The following is a 27,222-nucleotide window of genomic DNA, read 5'->3' on the forward strand; positions in this document are numbered from 1 at the left end:
AATACAATTCTCAACCAAAAAAAAAAAAACAAACAAACAAAACAAAAACACACAAACGGGCCATGCCTTTTGGGGTAGAAAGCTCTGTGTTTAAGACATACCATGTTGGCCGGGCATGGTGGCTAACACCTGTGATCCTAGCACTCTGGGAGGCCGAGGCGGGCGGATCGCTCCAGGTCAGGAGTTCGAAACCAGCCTGAGCAAGAACGAGACCCCATCTCTACTATAAATAGAAAGAAATTAATTGGCCAACTAATATGTATAGAAAAAAAAAATTAGCCGGGCATGGTGGCGCATGCCTGTACTCCCAGCTACTCGGGAGGCTGAGGCAGGAGGATCGCTTGAGCCCAGGAGATTGAGGTTGCTGTGAGCTAGGCTGACGCCACGGCACTCACTCTAGCCTGGGCAACAAAGAGAGACTCTGTCTCAAAAAAAAAAAAAAAAAAAAAGACATACCATGTCTTAAGAATATGTGCTTAAACTGGTTAGTAAGCTAATTATTAAGATTTGGCTAACTGAGCACGAACATCATGTTAAGCTGAGATTAAAGCCATTGACACATCAACATCTAAATAGCCACTGCCCAGCGTGGGGACTGCTCCCCTCTGGCTCCTCAGCAGCTAGCGGCCTGGCCGTAAAGGGACACGACACCCTCCCCCCCGCACACACAAACCGTTTTTGGAACCAGCTGAGAAATAGAAATATTTTAAGAGGACACTGGCCATTCAACTTAATTCTTCCTTGAAGCATCAGTTTATGGAATTACAACGTAGAAAAGCTTTTCATCAAAATCCAGTCTTGCACGCTAAGCAGCAATCACGTCAACCAACGAAAGGGTGGGCGTGCGCACGGCTCAGGGACGTCTTCTATTCCCAGCTCTGTGACCAGCGTTGCCAGAGGCCAGGACTCCGAATCTGGCCCACCTGCTGTCACTGGCCACAACGGGCACATTCCACACAGGTTCAAAGGTGCACACTCACGCTCAGGCGTGAGCACACAGGCACGTGTACGAGAAAACCCACCACGGCATTACTTTTCACAGTAAGAATTTGCAGAACAACTAATACAGGCACCATTAGGGAGATGTGAAATAATTACAGCACACAGTCATAAAACGGAACCGGCCCACATGTGCTGATGGGGAAAGCAACCCCTCGTCCAGGAAGTACTCAGGCAGCTGGGGGTGCTGCACAGAGAGACCCAGTGTATGTTTAGAAAAGAAAAACACAAATTGGGAGGCATTGGCCTACCAAACTTGAAGCTGCACCACAAAGCAATGATAATTAAATCACCCTGGGACTGGCACAAGAACAGAGACTCATAGATCTCTGGAACAGGACTGAGAATCCAGAGATAAAACCATCTGCATATGGTAATCTAATCTTTAACAAAGCAGACAAAAACATACACTGGGGAGAAGAATCTCTTTTCAATAAATGGTGCTGGGGAAACTGGATAGCCCTGCAGAAGAAGGAAACTGGATCCCTACCTCTCACCTCTCACCTCTCACAAAAATACATTCGAGATGGATAACAGACTTAAACCTAAGGCATGGAACTTTAAGAATTCTAGAAGAAGATGTTGGGAAAACCCTTTCAGACATCGGCCTAGGCAAAGAATTTTTGAGGAAGACCCCCAAAGCACTCACTGCAGCAACAAAAATAAATGGGATCTGATCACATTAAAAAGCTTCTGCACAGCCAAGGAAACTACCATTAGAGCAAATACACAACCCACAGAACGGGAGAAAATATTTGCTCTCTACACTTCTGATAAAGGGCTGATAACAAGAATCTATCTAGAACTTACAAAAAAATCAGCAAGAAAAAAATCAAACAACCCCATCAATAAATGGGCAATGGAAATGAACAGAAATTTCTCAAAAGAATATAGAATAATGGCCAGCAAACATATTAAAAAATGCTCAACACATCTCTAATCATTAGAGAAATGCAAATCAAAACCACAATGAGATACCACCTAACCCCAGTAAGAATGGCATCTATCAAAAAAATCCCAAAACAACAAATGCTGGCGAGGATACAGAGAGACAGGAACACTCACACTGCTGGTGGGACTGCAAATTAGTGCAACCTCTGTGGAAAACAATTTGGAGACACCTCAAAGAGCTATAAGTGGAACCACCATTCTATCCAGCAGCAGCACACTATTAGGGATCTCCCCAAAAGAGCAAAAGTCATTCTATGATGAAGTCACCTGCACCCGAGTGTTTACGGCAGCACAATTCGCTACTGCAAGGACGTGGAAACAACCCAAGTGCCTGTCAATTCATGAGTGGATTATTAAAATTTGGTATCTTGTATGCAATGGAGCATTACTCAGTTTTAAGAGATGACAGTGATCTAGCGCCTCTCATATTTTCTTGGATTGAGCTTGAGCCCATTATCTGAAGAGAGGTAACACAAGATCGGAAGAATGGGATCCGCTTGTACTCGCCATCAAATGGGTACTGACTGATTAACACGTTGGTGCTCACATGGTAGTGATATTCTCCAGGGATGGGGGGTTGGGGGGGGAGTAAACTCACAACTATAGGACACGTGAGCATTGTGTGGGGGGGAAGGCAGGCCTCTAACCCCCGCTAGAGAGAGGCAATGATATAAAATGCAACCAAAATGTTTGTTCCCTCACAATATCCGGAAATAAAAAAAAAAACCCCAGAAAACAAAGAGATGCCACTACATATCTTATGGACATTAAAAGGAAGATGAAGGGACACTATCAATGACTCTAACACTACAAATCTGATAACCTAGATGAAACTGACACATTCCTTGAAGCAAAATCTGTCAGAATTCGCACAAGAAGAACTGAACTATCTGAATAGGCTTGTATCTATTTTTTTTTTAAATAGAATCAATAATTAATAACCTTTACAAACAAACAGTATCAGGCCCACATGGATTTGCTGGCGAATTCTATCAAACCTTTAAAAAGGATATTACAGCAATTCTCTATCATCTCTTTTAGAAGACAGAAGCAGAGGGAATATTTCCTAAAATTCTGTGAAGCCAGTATCACCCTCATGCCAAAACCAAAGGCATTATAAGAGAAGAAAACTACAGACTGACATCTCATATGAACAAAGATGCAAAAATCCCTGTGAAAATCTTAGCAAATGAAATTAACAACATATAAAGAGAATTATGCACTCTGATCTAGTGGGATCTATCTCAGGTATGCAGGGCTGGTTAAATATTTAAAAATCAATTAATATAATCCATTATCTCAATAGGCTAATCAAGAAAAATCACATGATTATTTCGATTGATGAAGAAAAAAGCATTTGACAAAATACAAAGCTCATTCATAATAAAAATCCTGGGTAAACTAGGAATAGTGGTGAACTTTCTGAACTTGATAAAGGATACCTACAAAAAAACCCCTATAGCTAAAAATACAGTGGCAAGAAACTAAAATCACATAGGTAATAATAAAACATAGTAAAATGATTGCAAAAAAAAAAGAAAAGAAAACACCCTGACTCCCACACTACTGCCATATATGTGAACATATAGAAAAGTTCTGGAAAGATACAATGGTTTCCAATCTCTTTACGGAGAGAAGGGAATTCGGAATGGTATAGTTAACTTCTAAAATACACAATAAGAATGCCACTTTTCTAAATTATTAATAATTTCTGGCCGGGTGCGGTGGCTCATGCCTGTAATCCTAGCACTCTGGGAGGCCAAGACGGGAGAATTGCTCGAGGTCAGGAGTTCGAAACCAGCCTGAGCAAGAGTGAGACCCCATCTCTACTATAAATAGAAAGAAATTAATTGGACAACTAAAAATATATAGAAAAAATGAGCCGGGCATGGTGGCACATGCCTGTAGTCCCAGCTACTCGGGAGGCTGAGGCAGGAGGATCGCTTGAGCCCAGGAGCTTGAGGTTGCTGTGAGCTAGGCTGACGCCACGGCACTCACTCTAGCCTGGGCAACAGAGTGAGACTCTGTCTCAAAAAAAAAACAAAAACCCAAAAAACAATTTCTTTTAATTTAAAGAAGCAAACAATCTAAAACTTTGTTCTTAGATTAAATAAAGGTTTAATGATGCAGGCTTAGCTAAATTGTTAACCATTTTATACACACAAACCAGCTCAAAGTTACACAGTTAAGGCACTAGTAAACATTTGGATAGGTGTGAGAGGTTAAAGCATAGGTAGCTAATACTATAGTCAGAGTCAGAATTAACGTATAGTCAGAGTCAGAATTAACGTATGTAAATATGAAACACAAGAGCCCAGCATCACCTAGCTCAGTTACAGCCCAGAGGTGGCCATGGGGGAGGACAGGCGCGTTGCCCCACCCTCGAACTCCGGGCTCGGCTCTGCCGTCGGAGCTGGCCTGGGCCTGCCTCTCAGCTGCACCCTCTGGGCCTGCACTGAAGCCGGGAGCTGCCCGAGCCACCCCGGCTGCTCTCGGGGCGCCTGTGGCTCCCGGCTTCTGCAGTCTCACCGCCATGTCAGGGTTTGCACGAGTGACGGACGCTCTCCTGGAGCCGCTTCCCCCAACCTGAGCGGTCGGTGATCATTACCAGCGCCAAACGCTCGTTACCAACGCCAAACTCTCGTTACCAGCGCCAAACTCTCGTTACCAGCGCCAAACTCTCGTTACCAGCGCCAAACGCTCGTTACCAGCGCCAAACTCTCATTACCAACGCCAAACGCTCGTTACCAACGCCAAACGCTCGTTACCAGCGCCAAACTCTCATTACCAACGCCAAACTCTCTTACCAGCGCCAAACTCTCGTTACCAACACCAAACTCGTACCAATTCCAACCACTCTCGCGGCTCCAAAGCATGGTGTGTTAGGCAGGTTTCCCTGTTTCCTTTGTGGTTTTGTCGGTGATAAAATTGTGAACTGTGCTGCTTTTGGCTTCACTGAGTCAACCTGATCCAAGAGGGGCAGGCCCTCCCTACTGCAGGGACAGAGGAACAATTGGGACACAGATTTTTTTTTTTTTTTGAGACAGAGTCTCGCTTTGTTGCCCAGGCTAGAGTGAATGCCATGGCGTCAGCCTAGCTCACAGCAACCTCAGACTCCTGGGCTCAAGCGATCCTCCTGCCTCAGCCTCCCGAGTAGCTGGGACTACAGGCATGCGCCACCATGCCCGGCTAATTTTTTGTATATATATTTTAGTTGGCCAATTAATTTCTTTCTATTTATAGTAGAGACGGGGTCTTGCTCTTGCTCAGGCTGGTTTCGAACTCCTGACCTCGGGCAATCCTCCCGCCTTGGCCTCCCAGAGTGCTAGGATGACAGGAGTGAGCCACTGCGCCTGGCCGGGACACAGATTTTTTTAAAGAGCGAACGCTTTTGCTGTAAGGCCCTGTGTTTTCCTGCCCGTGCCGAGCAGGCCCGACACAGAAGTGGAGAAGCGCTGCACCCGGAGCTTCTTCCAGGTGCTCTCCGAGCTCCCCGGCAGGGCCACGTGGGCCTGGGGGGCCAGGGGCAAAGTTGGAAGGGAGGGACTGAGGTCAGGCACGGGGCTTCTCATCCTCTGCTCAGCTGGCGAGACACAGTGTCACCTGCCCTCTGTGCCTTTGCCACCCCATCCGCCCCAGCCATGGATGTGACGTGGCCAGAAAGCTCCAAAGTCACCCTCCCAGTTGTGAGAAACAAGAAGGGAAAGCAGAACAGAGGCATGCCGCAGAGGGGAGTGCTGAGCAGGAATGCGGGAAACAGCAGCTTGTTCCAGGGAGCAAGGGGGGACACAGGAGCAGAACGCGGACAGGCGTCTAACTAAGTTATCCCAGCAGTTTAATGCTTTGACAGAGCACTGGAAGAACACAAGGATTTACTTTTAAATCCTACATACAAAAAAATGCAAACTTGACATTTACGTTATACAGCTCCAAACTGCACTGAACACATCATAATACCCGGTTTCACAGATAAAAAAAAAAAACAGTTCAGCACAGAGATTTTCAGCACAGAGAAGTACCTGCATCAATCAATGGGCATCTAAGGCAAAAAACCTTTTTTATTCTAAAAACTCAAGGCTGACCTGGCCGTGACAAAATTTTCGACAGAAGTGCTTTGTATTGATTTGTCTTCCTGGTTCGGATTTCAAATTGTTTCCAAATAATTACCCCTTTGAGAGGGCAGTAAGCCACGGCACGTCAACTCACTCCGAGGCGACAAAGTAGGGCACTGCCTGAATGCTCCCGTTGGCTCAGCCGAAAGTGGCTGCCGGGAACCAGCGCGGGGAGCTCTGGATCTCCGCGCTGGGCACCAGCCACTAAACGGCCTTTCATCTCCAGCTCCTTTCATTTTTTTCTGAGCAGCAAAGTACAACGGAGAGCGATTCAGCTCTAACCTCAAGCATCTTTACAATTCTATTCCCAAAAGTCCCCGAAAGATCAGAAGAACATTCGAGCCACTTGAGGAAAGGAACACACAGGACTTTTTATAAAAATCCGGTCGCCACTGTCATCCTCTGTCGTGCCACTTGTTTTTCACGTGTGACATTCACTCATTGTTGGAAATCTACAAAGCAAGTGAAACTTGTGAACAACAAGGCCGTAGCCACGTTGGTCTCCTCGAACCCACGCTCACCGTCCCCTACCGTGACCTTCCTCCTTACTGACTTCGTTGCACGGATTTCTCTCGTCTTAATTTTATAAATAACACGCGCTCACTGTGAAAATACCAGCAGCGCCAGCCACAGCGCAGGATGCTCAGATGCAGGGCGCGGGAGCCCCCCAACCCCCGCGGAGCCCGCCTCCCAGGGGAGCAGTGGCCGCCACTTGGCGGGCACCTTCCCACAGCTTCTAGGTACGGAGGCTGGAACGGAGTGTCTGCAAGGGTTTCTTTTTTTTTTTTTTTTTTACCATTTTTTGCAAACAGAAGCAGAATCACACTACGTATACTGCCCAGTGGTTTCACTGGTCACATAATAATACGGTGGGGATATCTTCCGACTTAACAGCAGGCAGCACTGTCTCCTTTGCAGAATTAGTGTTTATCATCTTGCTTACCTGATAACTAAGTTCCTGGCTTTTGTTATGTGGTTTGTTTTTTTTTTTTTTGGTTTGTTTGTTTTAGATCAACATCATCAAAGCGTACAAAAGTGTGTGTGTGGGGCGCCAGCTGGCCCGGTGCTCACGCCTGTAATCCTAGCACTCTGGGAGGCCGAGGCGGGCGGATTGCTCAAGGTCAGGAGTTCGAAACCAGCCCGAGCAAGAGAGAGACCCCGTCTCTACTATAAATAGAAAGAAATTAATTGGCCAACTAATATAGAGAGAAAAAACTAGCTGGGCATGGTGGCGCATGCCTGTAGTCCCAGCTACTCGGGAGGCTGAGGCAGGAGGATCGCTTGAGCCCAGGAGTTTGAGGTTGCTGTGAGCTAGGCTGACGCCACGGCACTCACTCTAGCCTGGGCAACAAAGCAAGACTCTGTCTCAAAAAAAAAAAAAAAAAAAAAAGAAAGAAAAAAAAGAAAAGAAATAAAAAAGTGCAATTTCCTAATTTGCTCTATAAGTAGGATTTTTTTTTTTTTTTTACATGTACCAGCTTTCTCAAACCAGGGTTTGTTCATCAAATGTTTGAAAAGGAAGCGAATTTAAATCACTCTGTCTTGAATCCAGCCTTTGGTGATAACCAGAGACTCCTCTCACCCCGGGCGTCCCTGCTCCGGGCCTGGGAATCAGTGCGGCTGCGACTTCTGGCCTCTCTGCCGACGGAACACAGAGACCCTGAGGACAAGCCCAACCGGGGGCCGTGGGTCTTGGATGCTCTGATATCCCCCAAACAGGATCAGAAGCAGCTGCAAGTGGAGGAGGCGGAGGAGGAAGAGACAGAGGGAGAGGACTAGGTGGAGGGGCAGCCACGTCCCAGGTACAGACTTACTCTGGGGAAGCCGGAAACCAGGTCTGGTTTCGCTTGAGAATTCAATGGCTAGTAAAAAAGAGTGAGCAAAGGCTGGTGGTCAGAACTTTTTTTTTTGAGACAGAGTCTCGCTTTGTTGCCCAGGCTAGAGTGAGTGCCGTGGCGTCAGCCTAGCTCACAGCAACCTCAAACTCCTGGGCTCAAGTGGTCCTCCTGCCTCAGCCTCCCGAGTGGCTGGGACTACAGGCATGCGCCACCATGCCCGGCTAATTTTTTCTCTATATATATTTGTTGGCCAATTAATTTCTTTCTATTTATAGTAGAGACGGGGTCTTGCTCTTGCTCAGGCTGGTTTTGAACTCCGGACCTCGAGCGATCCTCCCGCCTCGGCCTCCCAGAGAGCTAGGATGACAAGCGTGAGCCACGGCACCTGGCCTGTCAGAACCTTTTAAGAGCACCCATTCGTAAGAACCATAACGCGGTATCGCAATGTTTCCGGAAAGAGACGTTCTCACGCCATGGCAGGAGCGGGTCCTGTTGAGACGCAGACTGCGGGGCTGTAGTATTTCTCACTCGGTGGGTCCAGGGCTGGGCCTGGGAATCTGTATCTTTGCCCGTTACCACGTGGTGCTGGGTGCTGGGGTTTCGGGTGTCCCACTTGGACTCAGACCTCACGTGGAACCGCCAGACTCAGCTGGGTGATCCTGCTTTGGCCACGCCAAGTGCACATGGAATTGCAGCACTCAGCGTTCAAGCACTGAATGAAAACCGGGTTCAACACAGCTAAAAATGAACTTTTAGGTTTGTATCCAAACTTAAGTACTTCACTTCTTACAGTACTTTTGTCCTCACAAATCATTTTTTTTTTAAGATAAAAAACGCAAAGGCAATTTCTTTAAAGTGCTAATAACTTAGCCTTTGGAGTATAAGAATGGCTTTTACTTGAGAAGAGTCGTGTCAAATGCAAAGCCAAACAAGCCAAACTAAGCCTAAGACGCAAACAGCTCCGTGGTGATTTAGGGCGGAGGGAGGCGGGAAGCCAGAACAAAGCCCTGCAAGGCAGCATCCAACACATCCCGCCTAATTCACTTCCTCGCGTAAAAATCCTGCTCATCAAAACTTCATCGAGTTGAAAAACTGGGTAAGATTAATGCTGCCACTCACTTCTGTCAGAAAGTTTCACCCTTTCATCCGTGAGGCCCTATATTCTAAAGAAGGAAGGAAGGAAACTTCCGGAAGGGGCGCGGGACAGGCGGGGGCAGGCACACGCGAGGGCCTCCCCAAAATGCTGGGATTACAGGTGTGAGCCACCACACCGCCCCTGTCTGGTGCAATTTTTATTGCCACTAACAGAAACGTTACGTACCAGGTACTATCCTGGAAGCTTCACCTAAGCTATCTTACATTTCGCTATAATGCCATAACCAAGACCCTGGGTGGGGGTCAGGACTAGACTGCCCGGTCCAAATTCTGCCTCAGTTTCCCACGTAAAGTGGGGTTAGCAAAATTGCCAGTCTCCTGGAGTTCAGAGGACTATGAGGTTCAATGCATGTAAAGCCCAGCTCAACAGACTTGTATTATTTATGTCTCGTGACAGACCTATGAAGTATTTACGTTGTCTTAGCATTCCATCCATCATACGGCTTAATTTTCCCTGGAATAACATACTCTCCCGGGTAAAGAGGATTCTTTTTAGCAAATGCGCGCTCAAACTACGGCAAAAAGGTGGGGGAAAAGAAAAAGAAGAGATGGGGAAAATAGGCCAAATATTTTTTTAAAAATCATATATTTTCTTAAAAAAAAAAACACATCATACTTGTCATCTTCTGGCATTTGGAAGAAGAAGAACCAGGAAGCAAGAATAGACAGTGGGAAAAATAAAATGCAGGAAAAACAAGGAGTCGCCCTGTGTCTGCCCTGTGCCGCTTCCAGGACTCGGCACTACGGAAGGCTGCCTCAGTTTCCACAGCACCAGCCCGGGAGGCCTCTGGCGGTGGCTCTCTGCCTTGTCTGGCGAACGTGAGCTCGAAGAGCGCACACAAAACTAGGAACGAGGGCTGCATGCAAGGTGCTCCCGGACCGAGCGGTCTGTCTGCTACGGCTCACTTCCGACTCCGCCCCAGGCCCTCCCGGGGCCCGGCACTGTGCTTGGGGCCGCCCCCCGCCCCGGTGGGGAGGGACCCCTGGGGTGGAGTGGTTGCTTCTCTGCTGCTCCGATTTTTTTTTTTTATCATGGAACACAAACACTTTGAAAAGTCTGTGACAAACACATCCTACAGCCCACGAATCATGAAACCCGCAGGGACCCTGAGTGCAGGAGCCCATCTCTCTCTGGCTGCGCTTTCCGTATGGAGCGAGGCAGCTGCTACGCGCTCGCCCCGAAACCACCCCAAGCCTGAGAGCCCCAAGAACGAGCAGCGTTAGGGTCGATGCTGTGAACGCTGCCTACCAACGTTAAAGGTTATACACTGTTAGAATCGTGCAGAAATCTACTTTATTTTCAATGAAGTACACAAAATACAATTAGATGTGCCGAATAACATCTCAGTTGCACCGGGAAAGCCTAGCTTGAGAAAGCAATAAGAATTCACCTCTGTTTTGGAAGATGGCACTTTCGACTGTGACTTGATGTGTCATTTGGCGGAAATCCATCTTTAGAACACAGAGTGGGAGACTTTTCTGTCAGACGCGGCCACGAAATGAATCTTAAGCCGTAAAGGACATTAACGGGATGAAGAAACAACACAAACTAAAACCTGTCGACTGCACGCCCTGCAACAGTGGGCCTGCTCAGGACCTGGCTATAGGAAGGCATCTCACCAAGAGAAACCCCTTCTACCAAAACATTAGCAGAAATATCTAGTGGAGTGTTATTAGTTCGTCAGCACTGAAATGCGTGCAAATAAGAATACTATGCAAAAGTTTGTTTTTCCTATCCAGAATGTAAAAGAAAATAATTAATTTTTAACCAATACCGCCTCCTCCAAAAAAACCCTCCAAACTCTCATAAAACAAAACCATTATAATGGGAAAAAAAGGTGAAATTCTGGGGGAAAAAAATCATTGGTTTCAGTATCTGAAAAAACAAAGCATGGCTTCTAGTTCCCAGATGAATTGGTTTGGCACCAGCAAAGGCTGGTAGTCAGAACCTTTTTTTTTGAGACAGAGTCTCACTTTGTTGCCCAGGCTAGAGTGAGTGCCGTGGCGGCAGCCTCGCTCACAGCAACCTCCAACTCCTGGGCTCAGGTGATCCTCCTGCCTCAGCCTCCCAAGTAGCTGGGACTATAGGCATGCGCCACCATGCCCGGCTAATTTTTTGTATATATATATTTTTAGTTGGTCGATTAATTTCTTTCTATTTTTAGTAGAGATGGGGTCTTGCTCAGGCTGGTTTTGAACTTCTGACCTGGAGCAATCTGCCCGCCTCAGCCTCCCAGAGTGCTAGGATTACAGGCGCGAGCCACTGTGCCCAGCTAATTTTTTGTATATATATTTTTTAGTTGGTCAATTAATTTCTTTCTATTTTTAGTAGAGACAGGGTCTCTCTCTGGCTGGTTTCGAACTTCTGACCTGGAGCAATCCGCCTGCCTCGGCCTCCCAGAGTGCTAGGATCACTAGCATCTCCGGGGATCTCTACATTGTCGGCACTTGGAGCCTCCTGCCATGCCATGGATGTGGGGACTGCTACCCGTGTACCGGCCGGCACCTGGCGCCTCACACCCCCGCCCCGGCCCGCCCCGCCTCACAGGTGTGTGCGCTCAGACCAGGCTCTGCGGCTCAGAGAGGCTGAGTGAGCTGCAAAGGCAACACAGCTGGGCACAGGCCAGAATGGGTTTTTTTGTTTTGTTTTGTTTTGTTTTTTTAAACTTGAAAGTCTGCTGCTTTTGTACTTCACATATCTCTTGGGAACTTACAACAGGTAAACACGTTTATTGATGTTTTTACTACTCCATAAAGGCCATGAGTGATGCTTTTTTACTGTGAGCTCACGACAAATGCCAGCACCAAATAAACGGATACTGTCAGGATCCGATGCACCTCTGCCTGCTGGATTGCAGCTTCCGGAGAATTCTTACCTGGTGCTCCGGTATACATGATGGAAAATACATTTATTGCTATCGTAGCAGCATAGAACACTGGAAGTGCTCGGAGGCCATTGGGGACGGGGTCCTCCTGCGGGACAAGGAGACAAAGCGGGAGGTCAGGATTTGAGGAGCATCTGCAGCCAACACAGGCAAAATGACAAGAGAACACTATTTATACGAAAGTTTTCCCCAAAGCCCGGTGTGGCCAAAAAAGGCTGCCCGTGACGTGCTTCACGTCTGCAGACGTGGCACCGGCCGGGGCCATCTCTGCCACACAAGTGCAGTGTCAAAGAGCCCACTACTGCGGCCGGCGGGCCCGTTCATGCGCTAGCATCACATGAGCTGATGTCAGACTCAGCAACGGAAAAGGGCTGTTAGGTCAGGTCGGTTCCCGGGGACCCAAGCCCGGAGCTCAGCCTCTACATTTTCGCAACGTGGGGAGCTGACTACTCTAGCTACGTGCGGGTTTGGCCCTAAAAGCCTACGCTCGACACCTGTTCTGAGACTCTCACCTCTGTCCCTAAGTCAAGTGACTTAGACATCTGTTGTCTGCTCTATCACACAACACATTTCAACTTTACATTACCCAGCGCCATGATTTTCAAGATCTTCCCGCAAGGCATAGTGTTAGACTTCCAACTACTAACAGCTAAAAAGAACTGGGTTCCTTGCCTAGTAAAACATTTATTTAGAACTTTTAGGCTCCTGCTACAACACTCCCTAAATCTAATACTTCAACAAAGAATGGTACTGTACGTGTCTTAGGTTCCATAACTTCGGAAAAGCATGCAATAAATTTAGTTTTAAGCAGATCTACGGAGAAATCTGATGCAAACACACGGGCTAGGAAGTCTTTAATAGAGCACTGGCACATGGGTGCTGCTGAAATAGTCAAAAAAGGGACTAACTTCCAATAACTACGTTAAGACACTCTTGCACATTTATATGAACACGCTACCTTCCATGATTAAAGGAAAACTGGGGCTAAAACCTGATGTGTGTGTGAGGCCAGGCGAGGTGGCTCACGCCTGTAATCCTACCACTGTGGGAGCCCCAGGCAGGCGGATTGTTTGAGCTCAGGAGTTAGGGACCAGCCTGAGCAAGAGGGAGACCCCGTCTCTACTGAAAAAACAGAAAGCAATTAGCTGGACAGCTAAAAATATATAGAAAAAATCAGCCGGGCATGGTGGTGCATGCCTGTAGTCCCAGCTACTGGGGAGGCTGAGGCAGGAGGATCGCTTGAGCCCAGGAGTCTGAGGTTGCTGTGAGCTAGGCTGACGCCACGGCACTCACTCTAGCCTGGGCAACGGAGTGAGACCCTGTCTAATTAATTAATCAATCAATCCTGATTGTGAGCTACAGAAGAATGGATAAGCAGAGGCTCTTCTCAAAGACACCTCCTGCCAAACGCAAACGTGTCTGGAAGCCATGCATGTTGGCGGAACAGCGCACCCCATCAAGACGCTGCTCTGGGGTGTTTCAGGGAGCCGTCGGCAGTCGTCGGGAAGCCTGAGTGGAGTGAGCAAGGTGTAAGGAGGGACAAAAGGCGGCTCGGCGGTGAGAGAGTCACACTGGACCAGGCCCGGGAGGCGGAGGAGTCGCAAACGCTGAGGCTGCCGGGCCAGGGGCGAGGGGCGCAGCCAGCACCATGGTCTGCCATGCATCACGTGAAAAGAACCCAGGCTGCACTGAGAGCAAAACACTGGGTGCTTACGTGCTTTGTGCTGCTGGCTTCCAGAGCACTAATTTCCTAGGGACGGCAGTTGCTAGAGGAAGACCCCCAACCCATAACTTGTGCAGGTGTGCAGTCAGCCCTGAGTTTGTGTTTTTCAATTAAATCTCCTTAGGTTTTCTCAAATAACCTATTCTTTTTTTTTTTGAGACAGAGTCTCGCTTTGTTGCCCAGGCTAGAGTGAGTGCCGTGGCGTCAGCCTAGCTCACAGCAACCTCAGACTCCTGGGCTCAAGCAATCCTCCTGCCTCAGCCTCCCGAGGAGCTGGGACTACAGGCATGTGCCACCATGCCCGGCTGATTTATATATATATATATATATATATTAGTTGGACAATTAATTTCTTTCTGTTTATAGTACAGACAGGGGTCTCGCTCTTGCTCAGGCTGGTTTTGAACTCCTGACCTGGAGCAATCCGCCCGCCTTGGCCTCCCAGAGAGCTAGGATGACAGGCGTGAGCCACCACGCTCGGCCTCAAATAACCTATTCTTAAAACTCAAATGACAAATGTCACATTTGACCTGTGTTTTCTTCTCCTGTTCCTTTCTTTCTCTCTTTTCACTCCCTCCATCACCTGTTGCCCATCCAAGCGCCCATTACTCCCTCTTCCCGAGTGTTTAGCAAGTGCCTCGTAGGTGCCAAGCACAGAGCCAGGCACTGGAATTCCGAAGTGACCAAGACAGTCATGTTTCTGCTCTCACAGATCTTAAGGTCAAATAGTGAACCGGCAACTGAGCAAGAAATAAACAGCACTCAGCTGAGTGCAGTGACAAGAGGGTACAGAGTGTTGCGGGAGTAGGAGAGGGGAGACCGACCAGAAGTTGGGGGCAGGAGAGGAGAGGCTTCCTAGGAAGTGACATCTGAGGGCTGAGTAGGAGTTTGCCAGGTGAGGGTGGATTCCAGGCAGAGGAAATGAAAAGGGTGAAGCCTGGCAGGGAGGAGGGGGCGGCACCTTCCAAGATGGAAATAAATGTCAGTGTGGCCAATCCCAGGAGAAGGAATGGTGAGATAGGATGATGGATGTCAGTGTGGCCAATCCCAGGAGAAGGAATGGTGAGATAGGATGATGGAAGTCAGTGTGGCCAATCCCAGGAGAAGGAAGGGTGAGATAGGATGATGGATGTCAGTGTGGCCAATCCCAGGAGAAGGAATGGTGAGATAGGATGATGGATGTCAGTGTGGCCAATCCCAGGAGAAGGAATGGTGAGATAGGATGATGGATGTCAGTGTGGCCAATCCCAGGAGAAGGAATGGTGAGATAGGATGATGGAAGTCAGTGTAGCCAATCCCAGGAGAAGGAAGGGTGAGATAGGATGATGGATGTCAGTGTGGCCAATCCCAGGAGAAGGAATGGTGAGATAGGATGATGGAAGTCAGTGTAGCCAATCCCAGGAGAAGGAATGGTGAGATAGGATGATGGATGTCAGTGTGGCCAACCCCAGGAGAAGGAATGGTGAGATAGGATCATGGAAGTCAGTGTAGCCAATCCCAGGAGAAGGAAGGGTGAGATAGGATGATGGATGTCAGTGTGGCCAATCCCAGAAGGAATGGTGAGATAGGATGATGGATATCAGTGTGGCCAATCCCAGGAGAAGGAATGGTGAGATAGGATGATGGATGTCAGTGTGGCCAATCCCAGAAGGAATGGTGAGATAGGATGATGGATATCAGTGTGGCCAATCCCAGGAGAAGGAATGGTGAGATAGGATCATGGAAGTCAGTGTAGCCAATCCCAGGAGAAGGAAGGGTGAGATAGGATGATGGATGTCAGTGTGGCCAATCCCAGAAGGAATGGTGAGATAGGATGATGGATGTCAGTGTGGCCAATCCCAGAAGGAATGGTGAGATAGGATGATGGATGTCAGTGTGGCCAATCCCAGGAGAAGGAATGGTGAGACAGGATGATGGAAGTCAGTGTGGCCAATCCCAGGGAAAGGAAGGGTGAGATAGGATGATGGATGTCAGTGTGGCCAATCCCAGGGAAAGGAAGGGTGAGATAGGATGATGGATGTCAGTGTGGCCAATCCCAGGAGAAGGAATGGTGAGATAGGATGATGGATGTCAGTGTGGCCAATCCCAGGAGAAGGAATGGTGAGATAGGATGATGGATGTCAGTGTGGCCAATCCCAGGAGAAGGAATGGTGAGATAGGATCATGGAAGTCAGTGTAGCCAATCCCAGGAGAAGGAAGGGTGAGATAGGATGATGGATGTCAGTGTGGCCAATCCCAGAAGGAATGGTGAGATAGGATGATGGATATCAGTGTGGCCAATCCCAGGAGAAGGAATGGTGAGATAGGATGATGGATGTCAGTGTGGCCAATCCCAGGAGAAGGAAGGGTGAGATAGGATGATGGATGTCAGTGTGGCCAATCCCAGGAGAAGGAATGGTGAGACAGGATGATGGATGTCAGTGTGGCCAATCCCAGGGAAAGGAAGGGTGAGATAGGATGATGGATGTCAGTGTGGCCAATCCCAGGAGAAGGAATGGTGAGATAGGATGATGGATGTCAGTGTGGCCAATCCCAGAAGGAATGGTGAGATAGGATGATGGATATCAGTGTGGCCAATCCCAGGGGAAGGAAGGGTGAGATAGGATGATGGCAAGTGCATACCATCCAAGAGAAAGAGCCTTTCTACAGCTGCCTAGCCAGTGCTAAGAGAAAGGAGCTGCACTCTCAAGCGAGGAGACAGCAGGAGGAAGGCCACCCGGCATGCGACCGCACAGCTACCAAAGACGGGCCTGTGGCTCATCAAATACTGCAACAGCCCCTCCCTTGACTGTCAATTAAAAAAAGACAGTCACGTTTTGTTTCTGGATTACTGATCTCAGCAAATCCTAAGTTTTTAAGACAAAATATATCCCAGTAAGTATATTTTCCTCTTTTTGTCCTCTCCTCAAATTGAGTCAGTGTTTCAAGCTTGCTTTCTCCATTTAAAAAACCCAAAAACAAAAAAAAACAGGAACACACCTTTACATCTGAGTAAGAAAATTCTCCAGCTGTTCCTAATGATAGTCAATTTCGAGATCTTAACGCGATCTTATTCTATGATGTCTAACATTCAGGAAACAATTATCTTTCCTTTTTGAGCTCTGAGCACAATTCCTAGGAGTGTTGACTAATGAACTAAAGCACAGAGCGACAAACACCATGTGTGACGCTGGTTTCTGGGGCAGTCTCTGGGTAATCTACCCTTGGCTCTTTCTATTTACAATAATATCTGACTCTAACTCCAGGGTGCTATGCCTTCACAATGCATAAACAGAGTTACTCGTCGAATCCCTCTCGCTATTAATTTCTACTGAGTAGAACCAAAACTGGTTCTGAAATTTAAAAGAACTCAAGCCGGGCGCGGTGGCTCACGCCTGTAATCCCAGCACTCTGGGAGGCTGAGGCGGGAGGATTGCTCAAGGTCAGGAGTTCGAAAGCAGCCTGAGCAAGAGCGAGACCCCATCTCTACTATAAATAGAAAGAAATTAATTGGCCAACTAATATATATATAAAATTAGCCGGGCATGGTGGCGCATGCCTGTAGTCCCAGCTACTCGGGAGGCTGAGGCAGCAGGATTGCTTGAGCCCAGGAGTTTGAGGTTGCTGTGAGCTAGGCTGACGCCACGGCACTCACTCTAGCCTGGGCAACAAGCGAGACTCTGTCTCAAAAAAAAAAAAAAAAAAAAAGAACTCAAACAGCCTCACTTACCTTTTTTAAGATGAAAATTCTGATCAGTACAAAGAGCACGCCAGACATGAAACCAGACAACAGTGGAGATATAAACCAAGAAGCAACTGATTAAAAAAAAAAAAAAAAAAGCTAATGAATGTTAAAATTCATATGTAATCATGGCCATATTTATAGAATACCATGATAGCCATAATATATTACATACATTAATAAATATTCCCAGAATTGTTTACCTTTTTTTCAGAACCTAACAAGCCCTTGTGACTCGGCAGAGCTGACGCGTTTACAGCTATCCTCAGACACGAACACAGTCACACGTAACTGGTCCCACCAGCAGTGCGTGGCCAAGTGACCATGTCCCACAGAGCCCCCTGCCTCCCTTCTTATCAGTGTATACGGAGAACCTGTGCTTGTCCCAACAGTGCAGGCCGTGTAAAAGATGGGCCAACTTCCATTTCATTTTCCACGAGTAGCCCGCTACTTTCATTCCTGACATCTAACTCTGGGAACCTTGAGACTCTGAGCCCCTAGCCAGGTAGTTCTCAGCTCTGGCCGCACACTGGAACCACGTGGGGAGGGTTCAAAAACTTGTTATTATCTGGCTCCACCTCCAGAATTCTGATTTAGGAGGCCTGGGATGGGGCCTGGGCTTTGGTAGTTTTAAATTGCTTCCCCGAGTAATTCTCAAGTGCAGCTGGGGCTGAGAACCACTGTTGTAAGAAGCGCAGGGTATAAGGTGATTTTCCAGGTAGTCTGTGTCCCTGTTTGGCAGGTGAGGGACACAGTTGATCCAGAGCTCCAAGACCACTGAGATTCTGGTTTAAGAAAAAAAAAGAGTAACCCAGGGGATGCAGGTGGCATAAGAAAATTTTTCACAACTCGTGGTTTGCTGCTTACGAGGTTGAATGGATTTGCCTCCAGGAGGTTAAGTTCCTAGACCTTCACACGAGGCAGGCCTGGCACCCAGAAGGAACACTCGGCAGGGCCCTGCTTCCCGGGGGCCAGACCGGAGGCCCCGCGAACGCAGGAGTCACGCGGGGCTCACTCGGAGGCTTCCCCACCGCCGTGACTCCTGGATTCGTGCCGTGTTCCTTCCTGGGGCCTCGACTTTCTCTGAGCTATAGACCGATTTCGATCGAAAACATTTGTCTTCCGAGAAGAACAAAGAGTGAGCTTTTCAAAGCTAGATGCCAATGCAACATCTTAAAAGAGCGGAGTTAAAAAACTATCTAACACGTAACAGTTCACCATCTCCGATGACAGAAATTTCAAGGGAAAATGCATGACCCATACCATGTAGGTCTTCTAAACCTTGGCATGTGAAGGGAAAAGATAAAAGGTCACATTTAATAAAACTTACTCTAGAAAAGGCAAACCGTCCTCACAGGTAAAAGAGAATGGCAATTACCGATCTTGACGAGCTCCATCCACTGCACACCTTTTGTGCCGATGGCAACGAGCGAGAAGCCTATGGTGGAGCCGACGATGCAGTGGGTCCCCGAGATCGGGAGCCTCAGGAAGGACGCGATCAGCTGCCAGACAGCCGAACCTACAGAATGAAATAAGGGAGAAAAAGTCAGATACAGAGTGTGGACCCTCAGACAGCCACCAGGGGGAAAAAAAAATCCAAACTGTTGTTCTCTGCAACATCTCCCTGAGTTTAATTTTGATTAGGCCGGGCGCGGCGGCTCACGCCTGTAATCCTAGCACTCTGGGAGGCCGAGGCGGGAAACAGGTCAGGAGTTCGAACCAGCCTGAGCAAGAGTGAGACCTCGTCTCTACTATAAATAGAAAGAAATTAATTGGCCAACTAATATATATAGAAAAAATTAGCCGGGCATGGTGGCTCACGCCTGTAGCCCCAGCTACTCGGGAGGCTGAGGCAGGAGGATGGCTTGAGCCCAGGAGTTTGAGGTTGCTGTGAGCTAGGCTGACGCCACGGCACTCACTCTAGCCTGGGCAATAAGGCGAAACTCTGTCTCATAAAAAAAAATTTTTTTTTCTACAGATTGTTTCTTCACAAAGTGCTCCAGTCCCGACAAGAATCATTCAATTAACTGTGGTGGACAGAACGACTACCCCTTCTTCAACATGGCGACTCCGTATCTAACGACGCATCACCTGTTGTCACAGTCAGGTGAGGGTGCTGGAGATGAGCTTGTTCCGAGTGAGGTTTGCCCAAAGCCAAGCAGAAGAGTTAAAAGGGCTCTAGATGAACACGAGAGGAGAAAGGCAACATACTGGAAAGAGGCTTCACTCAGTTGTTCATAAGAGGATCCCTTAGTTTGGGATGCCCTTCCGCCCCAATCCCACCACTCTCTTCCAGGCTTAGTGTTTTTCTGGGCTACAGTTCAGTTCAGGTATTTTCATAAGCAGATCAAATTCTGAAGTGAGCGCCGAAAAGCATCAGCTGGGAGAGATCGCTTTCAGAAACAGTTGCTGAAAGGCCCTGCAGAACTGTAAGGGAACAAAGGGTTCGGCCGATAAGCCGGGCACATTTATTAATCCCAAAGGTTAATTCTGGAAATCTGGTTGCCCCGGCAGCAGCAACAATCCTAAGCAGACTCCTGGCCTTTCCTTCAAAGATATCTGAGTTGCAGAGGGATCATTCGTGGCTGTCAACGGTCCCAGTTCGTGAGGCAACACGAACAGCTGCTCCCATGAGTGCCCGGCGTGCCGACCTTTGAGCTGAGCCGGCCGTGACCCCGTGCCTGTCCCTAGAGCGTACGCTGGGAGGAGAGGGGGCCGGCCTCGTGCCACCAGACGGGAATAGGCTGGGCGGCAGCACCAGGCTCCCCACGGACAAGCCCCTTAAGCCTCCACATCTGAGCTTTGGCTCCTCGGGGACTAGTTGTTTTAAAAGTAAAGCCAGAGTTTGGAGCACGTTTCGTAGCACAGAACCCCAGCTTCAAAAAGTGAACCGCACGATTCATCGTCTTACAGCAGTTAAAATAATCTAATGATGTTAAGAGAATGGGATAAACTTCCCCAGCTGGACTCAGACCATGAGATTTTTTGCTTCCTGACAGCGGCCATCCTGCCTCTGGCTGACTTTACAAAGCGTGTCCTGGAGCGGCAGTTTGTCAAGAGAGGCAGGGGTGCGGGACTGCTGCGTTGGGGAGGAAGAGGGGAGGAGAGGGGGGTGGTAGGGAGGGTGCAGGGGCAGCAGGAGGAGGAGGCAGGAGTACCTGCCTGGGGCCTGGGAGTGCAGAAGCTCCCGGCCTCAGGAACGTTTAATGCCAAGAAGAGCAGTGGGAAAAAGAAAGAGATTTAATTTGGCGTAGGATAATGACATCCTACGAAGAGGAAAGGCATTAAGCATGGGATCAGGGTGCAAGACAATAAACCCTAGGGAAGGTGGGGAGGCAACTGTTCCCTGGGAAGGTGACAGAAATGGCAGAGCAGCCCGGGGTCGCCAGGGAGGCGGACGGGGATGTGAGGCAGCACAGAGGGTGGCTGGGATGGCCGCGGTTCTGGGTGGGCAGGGAGGCCTGAGTTCACGCTAGGGCGGCATTTCTGCCAGGAGATGTGGAGCGGTGAGTTCTCCGCAGGCTTCTGGAAGCACTGCTGGTTCCCGAACAAGCCGACCGACTGCTCCAGGGCCGAGCGGGGCTCTCAGCAGACGGCCAGTTGGGGAGATCAGCTGGCGCTGGCGAGCCCTTCCAGCCAGCCCTGTCACCCCTACACAACTGTCGGAAAGCACAGCCGCCCATGGGCTTGGGGAGAAGTGACTGAAGGAAAAAGAAAAGAGTAAAAACGGAAGAGAATAAAGGGCAGGGGAGGAGAGAGGGAGCAGAAAGAGTGGATGTTGAATTTCAAAGAGGAGGACGGAGAACTCTGGCATCTGGACAGAACGACCGGGCTTTGGTTCTGGCTGACGGCAATTATACTGCCCTCTTAAATTGACATAGCTCCCGTCGCAGAGAGCCCCAACCTTAAAAACCTGGGTTAACGCATACAGATCCCCAACAAAATAGTTGCTTGAGATTCATCTGACCACATACCAAGAAAATAAGAAAAAGAAACCAAAGCAAACAAAATCAAGTTATTCAAGCAAAACCTCAAATTGCTTTGGTAAACCCAAATTCTACTTGAGGTTGAGTATCCCTCGTTTTTTTCAGGAAAGAGCCAAAGGCCAGGGACGGGAAAGCTGAAAAGCTGGACAAGCTGTCCCGTCCCCACGGAAAGTCAGAGTGACACAAAGCCCAGCTCAGAAAACTTTCCAGCGCACGGAGGTTCCCCGGCCGCCCGCAGCCTCAAGCTGGCAAGCGTCTTACGCAGGCGCCACCAGCCCTCCCCCAGGTCTTGTCCAACAAAAGGAAAAACTCCAGTTAAGATTTAATTTTGTTGGCCAGGCGCGGTGGCTCATGCCTGTAACCCTGGCACTCTGGGAGGCCGAGGCGGGCGGATCGCTCCAGGCCAGGAGTTCGAAACCAGCCTGAGCAAGAGCGAGACCCCGTCTCTACTATAAATAGAAAGAAATTAATTGGCCAACTAATATATATAGAAAAAATTAGCCGGGCATGGTGGCGCATGCCTGTAGTCCCAGCTACTCGGGAGGCTGAGGCAGGAGGATTGCTTGAGCCCAGGAGATTGAGGTTGCTGTGAGCTAGGCTGACACCACGGCACTCACTCTAGCCTGGGCAACAGAGTGAGACTCTGTCTCAAAAAAAAAAAAAAAGATTTAATTTTGTCAGTGTTTTTCTTTACTGGCCCCATACTCTCAACACATCTTACTCACATCATGTTGACGGGGAAAAAATCTTAATTTCGGCTTGACAGAGTTAAATCTTAGACATTCTCACAACTGTCAAGAGTGAACTTTACACATAATGGTTATACTTCAAAGGAAAATTTCAATTACATCTGACTATGCTGAGAAATATACGTTCAGTGAAGGTAAGTAAAATTCAGTAACACCAACGGCTGTGGATACGAAAGTGATCTTGAACCTCACATCTTTACAACACGACGTGTCCAGCTGAGAAATAGGGACCCGTATGGCTGCTTCCGGTCAGATGCCCCAACAACTTCTCAAACTAACTTGCTGGAACAAAAGCAGAGTGGGCCATCTCGAGTTTGGCAAATAACTGCCACATCCTGGGTGCTTAAGAAACGCTGGTGCGGCCCGGCGCGGTGGCTCACACCTGTAATCCCGGCACTGTGGGAGGCCGAGGCGGGAGGATTGCTCCAGGTCAGGAGTTCGAAACCAGCCTGAGCAAGAGCGAGACCCCCGTCTCTACTATAAATAGAAAGAAAATAATTGGCCAACTAATATATATATTTATAGAAAAAATTAGCCGGGCATGGTGGCACATGCCTGTAGTCCCAGCTACTCGGGAGGCTGAGGCAGGAGGATCTCTTGAGCCCAGGAGTCTGAGGTTGCTGTGAGCTAGGCTGACGCCACGGCACTCACTCTAGCCTGGGCAACAAAGCGAGACTCTGTCTCAAAAAAAAGAAAAGAAATGCTGGTGACAAATAAATCCCTAGGGACCCTGTGGGATGTAGCCGTATTCTTGGCACCCGGGTATCTTACCTCCTACTGCAGGACTCTTCCTACAAAGGATATGTCCTGTGGCAAGCAGAAGGTGGTAGGGTTCCTCTCTAACCCTCTTCTCCCTAGCCAAATTACCCGTCTAGATCAGCTGTGTGCTGTGACGTCATCTCTACCTAGAGGCAAGCAGAGAAAGAGTCCTGTCAGCTGCACTTAACGCGTTTCTGCCTGGAATGTTCTTTTCGGCTGTAGTGAGGCCGTGCTGGGGGCAGCCCATGGTGCTGTGAGCCTGCGTCACCTCGAGCCAGGGGTAGTCACACCAACCCGCTAGTCTGCTGGGTCACACTTGGCTTCAGTACTCGTCTTCCTCTAGACGACTCAGAACTGCCAGTAAAAGGTCACACCACAACCAGGTGACAGACATATTATTTTTGGGGGCCAGAAAACAAAACAAAACATACTGGATGGAGCTCCCAAAAGTGGAATCAGAAAATCAAAACAAAAGCCAAACGAAAGGGCCACATGACGTGGAAGACCAGGATTTCTTGAAACACAAGCACTTCAGTAAGATTCCTTTGGTAACTAAACCTTAACTGAGAACTTGATATAAAAAAGTTGCATTAACAAATATTTTTTGACATCCAAGTCTTCAAAACATTGTGCCCTGATTGATGAAAAAATCTTAAGAAAAAAAAGAAAAAACACAAATCAATGTTCAGGGAAAGTTCATGACATTAACCTTTAAAGCACATTCCCTAAGACATGTTATTCCTTTCCTCATTCTCAGATAACTTTAAAATGATAAAAAGCTATTCCTACGGAGATCTTTTTCTGTGCTTCATGAAAAGTATGCACTTAACAAAGTCTATTTTAACAACTACGCCGGCTAAAACTTTGAGACAACAAATGTTTGCTTGATGTTTTTAACACTTTAAAAATCATGATCCAATTAATATGCAGAGAGCAACACATAAGACAGTAATGTAAAACATCGAGCCCGTTTCTGAAAAGTCAGAGCAAAAATCACGTTTACGGACACGACCCAAGTGCCGTAGGGAACCGGGCGGCGGCCGGCGTTTCCCGTAAGCGACTTACCGACCATGGCGCTGACCTCCCCGGCCATCAGGGTCCCCACCGTCTTGTTGTACAGGTTCACGTCGATGATCCCTTTCCGGATGGTCTCCCCTACTTTGGCCCCCAACAACACGGAGCCAGTGGTCTCGAACACGGAAGCCAAGATGCACGCCTGCCGCAAGGTCACCACGCCAGAGCCCACGGCAGTCCCAAACGAGTTGGCAACGTCATTGGCACCCACGGAAAATGCCAAGACAAAAGCTATGATGAAACCCAAGACCACCATCCACAGATACTCGTCCAGGGCCATTTTGGGAAGTGGGCTCCGGGTGACTTCTCCTTCCGCCGAAATATGTTAAATAAAACAAAAGCTCGAGGTTGTAGACTTTGTAAGGCCGAGAGTTCTTGTAAACAGTAGAGTTTGCTCTGGAAAGTGCTGGACCCCACGTTAGAGCCTGAACAAACTGCTAACTGCTGGCTTTCAAACCACTGTCAGTACAGTTCATTTGGTCGTGTTCAGTCAGCAGTAAAACACATTCCATATTTTCCCTCCCAACCCGGGAAGGCTGTGATGTCTCCTCCTGTAACAGAAAGAAAACAAAAGACATCAATTACCGTGAGCAACCTGTAACAGTTTGTTCTTTCTGAAATAAATGTTTTAAGCCTGCTAATGGGATCTAACTTTGGCATGTGACAGATCTAACCATAAAGCAATTCCAGACAGATTATAATTAGGATAACCTCCCCCCAAGTGGGGAAAAAAAAAAAAAAAACCACACCTGGTTTCTAGAATTAGCAGAGGTTGAGGCATGCTTAGTAATTATAGACTGGTAGATAGAAAGTCCCACTAGGTTAAGTATTTCATGCAATTTGAAGAAAATAGTTTGGTTGTTATTTTCAGAGAGGAACAACTGCCTCAAATGAGTAAAAGATAAGCAGATGAGAAATTTAGGTTACACAGCCTTTCAACTAACTATGTGGAATGTGCCTGGCTTCCCCGACCAGCGATAACCAAATCTGACTCTGTGACACCACAGGGTGTGGCCGGTGACTTTCCTGCACATTTCCGCAAACGGAACGGGCACTTGTGCATGTGTCTGGAAGAAAGTTGACAAGCCCCAGTGAACACTCACTCATTTAGAGGATGACAAAGGCTCCAGCTCACTGGCCTCGGCTCCTACCCACTCTACCCGCCCACCCACCCCACTCTGCGCCATGCCACTGGCTCTCGATACTCCTTGACCACACCAAGCACACTCTAACCTCAGCTCCTACCCACTCTACCCGCCCACCCACCCCACTCTGCCCCATGCCACTGGCTCTTGCTACTCCTTGACCACACCAAGCACACTCTAACCTCAGCTCCTACCCACTCTACCCGCCCACCCACCCCACTCTGCGCCATGCCACTGGCTCTCGATACTCCTTGACCACACCAAGCACACTCTAACCTCAGCTCCTACCCACTCTACCCACCCACCTCCTCACTCTGCGCCATGCCACTGGCTCTTGCTACTCCTTGACCACACCAAGCACACTCTAACCTCAGCTCCTACCCACTCTACCCGCCCACCCACCCCACTCTGCGCCATGCCACTGGCTCTCGCTACTCCTTGACCACACCAAGCACACTCTAACCTCAGCTCCTACCCACTCTACCCACCCACCTCCTCACTCTGCGCCATGCCACTGGCTCTTGCTACTCCTTGACCACACCAAGCACACTCTAACCTCAGCTCCTACCCACTCTACCCACCCACCCACCCCACTCTGCGCCATGCCACTGGCTCTCGCTACTCCTTGACCACACCAAGCACACTCTTACCTCAGCTCCTACCCACTCTACCCACCCACCCACCTCACTCTGCCCCATGCCACTGGCCCTTGCTACTCCTTGACCACACCAAGCACACTCTAACCTCAGCTCCCACCCACTCTACCCACCCGCACGCCTTTGGGATGAAGAGGAGATGCCAAACTATATCCGTGAAGTAAAAATGTCACTAAAAACTTCGTAACTATGGCATTCTATTATTGGATAGCTAACGGACCAAATCTGTGTATTTTTTTGAATGGTATTAGCATACAAGAATAGTGCCTAGCACAGTATGTTTCTTTGTAAATGCTTATTGAACTGTACTGAATAAATACCATGCCATATACAATATAATGCTTTGACTCATCAACAATGAGGTTATTTAGGGGAAAAAACCAGTTCGCAAACTTTTATGTACACAGAAATTATGGCAATGTTAAAAATGACCAAAAGGTAATATATCAAAATTAGAACCTGTTATAATATAATGAGTTTGAGTGGTAGGTTTTTTTCCTTTCCTCCCAAAACTGTATACTGTGGTTGCACGCTTTTCAAACAAAAAGAATATGTAATAAATAAATCAACACACATATACTAAGCACATGTATGTCTGCAAGCTACAGGCATACAACGAAACAGAAACTATACGCTGATGGATCTTACCCTTTTCCAAGATTGCCTATGCAATTCTGGAGATTCACATCCCAAGTGAGATAAATGAAAAGACAACTCTAAAGGCAAGAGACAAGATTCCACTGAAAGAGTATTTTATTATAAGATGGAGACAGGTACAGTGGCTCATGCCTGATAATCCCAGAGCTTTGGGAGGTGGAGGCAGGAGGGTGGCTTGAAACCAGGAGTTTAAGACCAGCCTGGACAACAAAGCAAGACCACTCCTACAAAAAGATAGAAAAATTAGACAGGTGTAGTGGGCACCTGTAGTCCCAGTTACTCGGCTAAGGCAGGAGGACCCCCAGAGCCCAGGAGTTTGAGGTTGCTGTGAGCTACGATGACGCCACGGCACTCTAGCCCGGGCAACAGAGTAAGACCCTGTCTCTAAAAAAATTTTTTTAAAAAGATGGACACACTAAATGTATACCTGAAAATAAAAAAAAAAAAATCATTTTGGGCCAATATTACCTATCTTAAAATATGAACAAATTCTTAATGAAATCTTCTTTCATAGGCTAGCCTGCCAATAGGGCAGACCAAAGCAATATCCGGCAAATATCAAGAACCTTCTTCGTGGCCGTCACTAGAAACTCAGTGATGAACAAAAACGGATGCGGGCCTGGCGCCCGGGGACTCTGGGGCAAAGAAGGAAGACAGATAGCGACCAAACAAACATGCACACGTATCACCATACCGGGGGGAGCAGCGCCGTGCGGGAAGGTGACCCGGCGTCACGAGAGCACAGAGGAGGCCTGAGCTGGTCTGGGGGCAGCCAGGGCCTCCGTGGGACTCAGCCGCAGTGGTCGGCCCTG

The 27,222-nt window shown here is 48.2% G+C and overlaps 1 protein-coding gene across 7 annotated transcripts in view; it reads right to left on the reverse strand.

Moving 5' to 3' along the window:
• SLC20A2 (solute carrier family 20 member 2) overlaps window positions 1–27,222 on the reverse strand; it is a 102,517-nt gene that overhangs the window by 18,166 nt on the left and 57,129 nt on the right. For 6 of the 7 annotated variants that reach the window (XM_075997420.1, XM_075997419.1, XM_075997414.1 and 3 more), the window contains 4 exons: window positions 23,944–24,503; window positions 18,763–18,903; window positions 17,373–17,458; window positions 11,932–12,028 (listed from right to left, as the gene is read on the reverse strand). In XM_075997420.1, the coding sequence (XP_075853535.1) occupies window positions 11,932–12,028; window positions 17,373–17,458; window positions 18,763–18,903; window positions 23,944–24,232 (613 nt within the window). In that variant the 5' untranslated portion in view covers window positions 24,233–24,503. Of the gene's footprint in view, window positions 1–11,931; window positions 12,029–17,372; window positions 17,459–18,762; window positions 18,904–22,890; window positions 23,025–23,943; window positions 24,504–27,222 lie in introns of those variants that run through there. The other variant, XM_075997421.1, reaches the window with a different exon arrangement.

This window comes from Microcebus murinus, chromosome 24, assembly GCF_040939455.1.
Source record: "Microcebus murinus isolate Inina chromosome 24, M.murinus_Inina_mat1.0, whole genome shotgun sequence".
Taxonomy (NCBI): Eukaryota; Metazoa; Chordata; class Mammalia; order Primates; family Cheirogaleidae; genus Microcebus; species Microcebus murinus.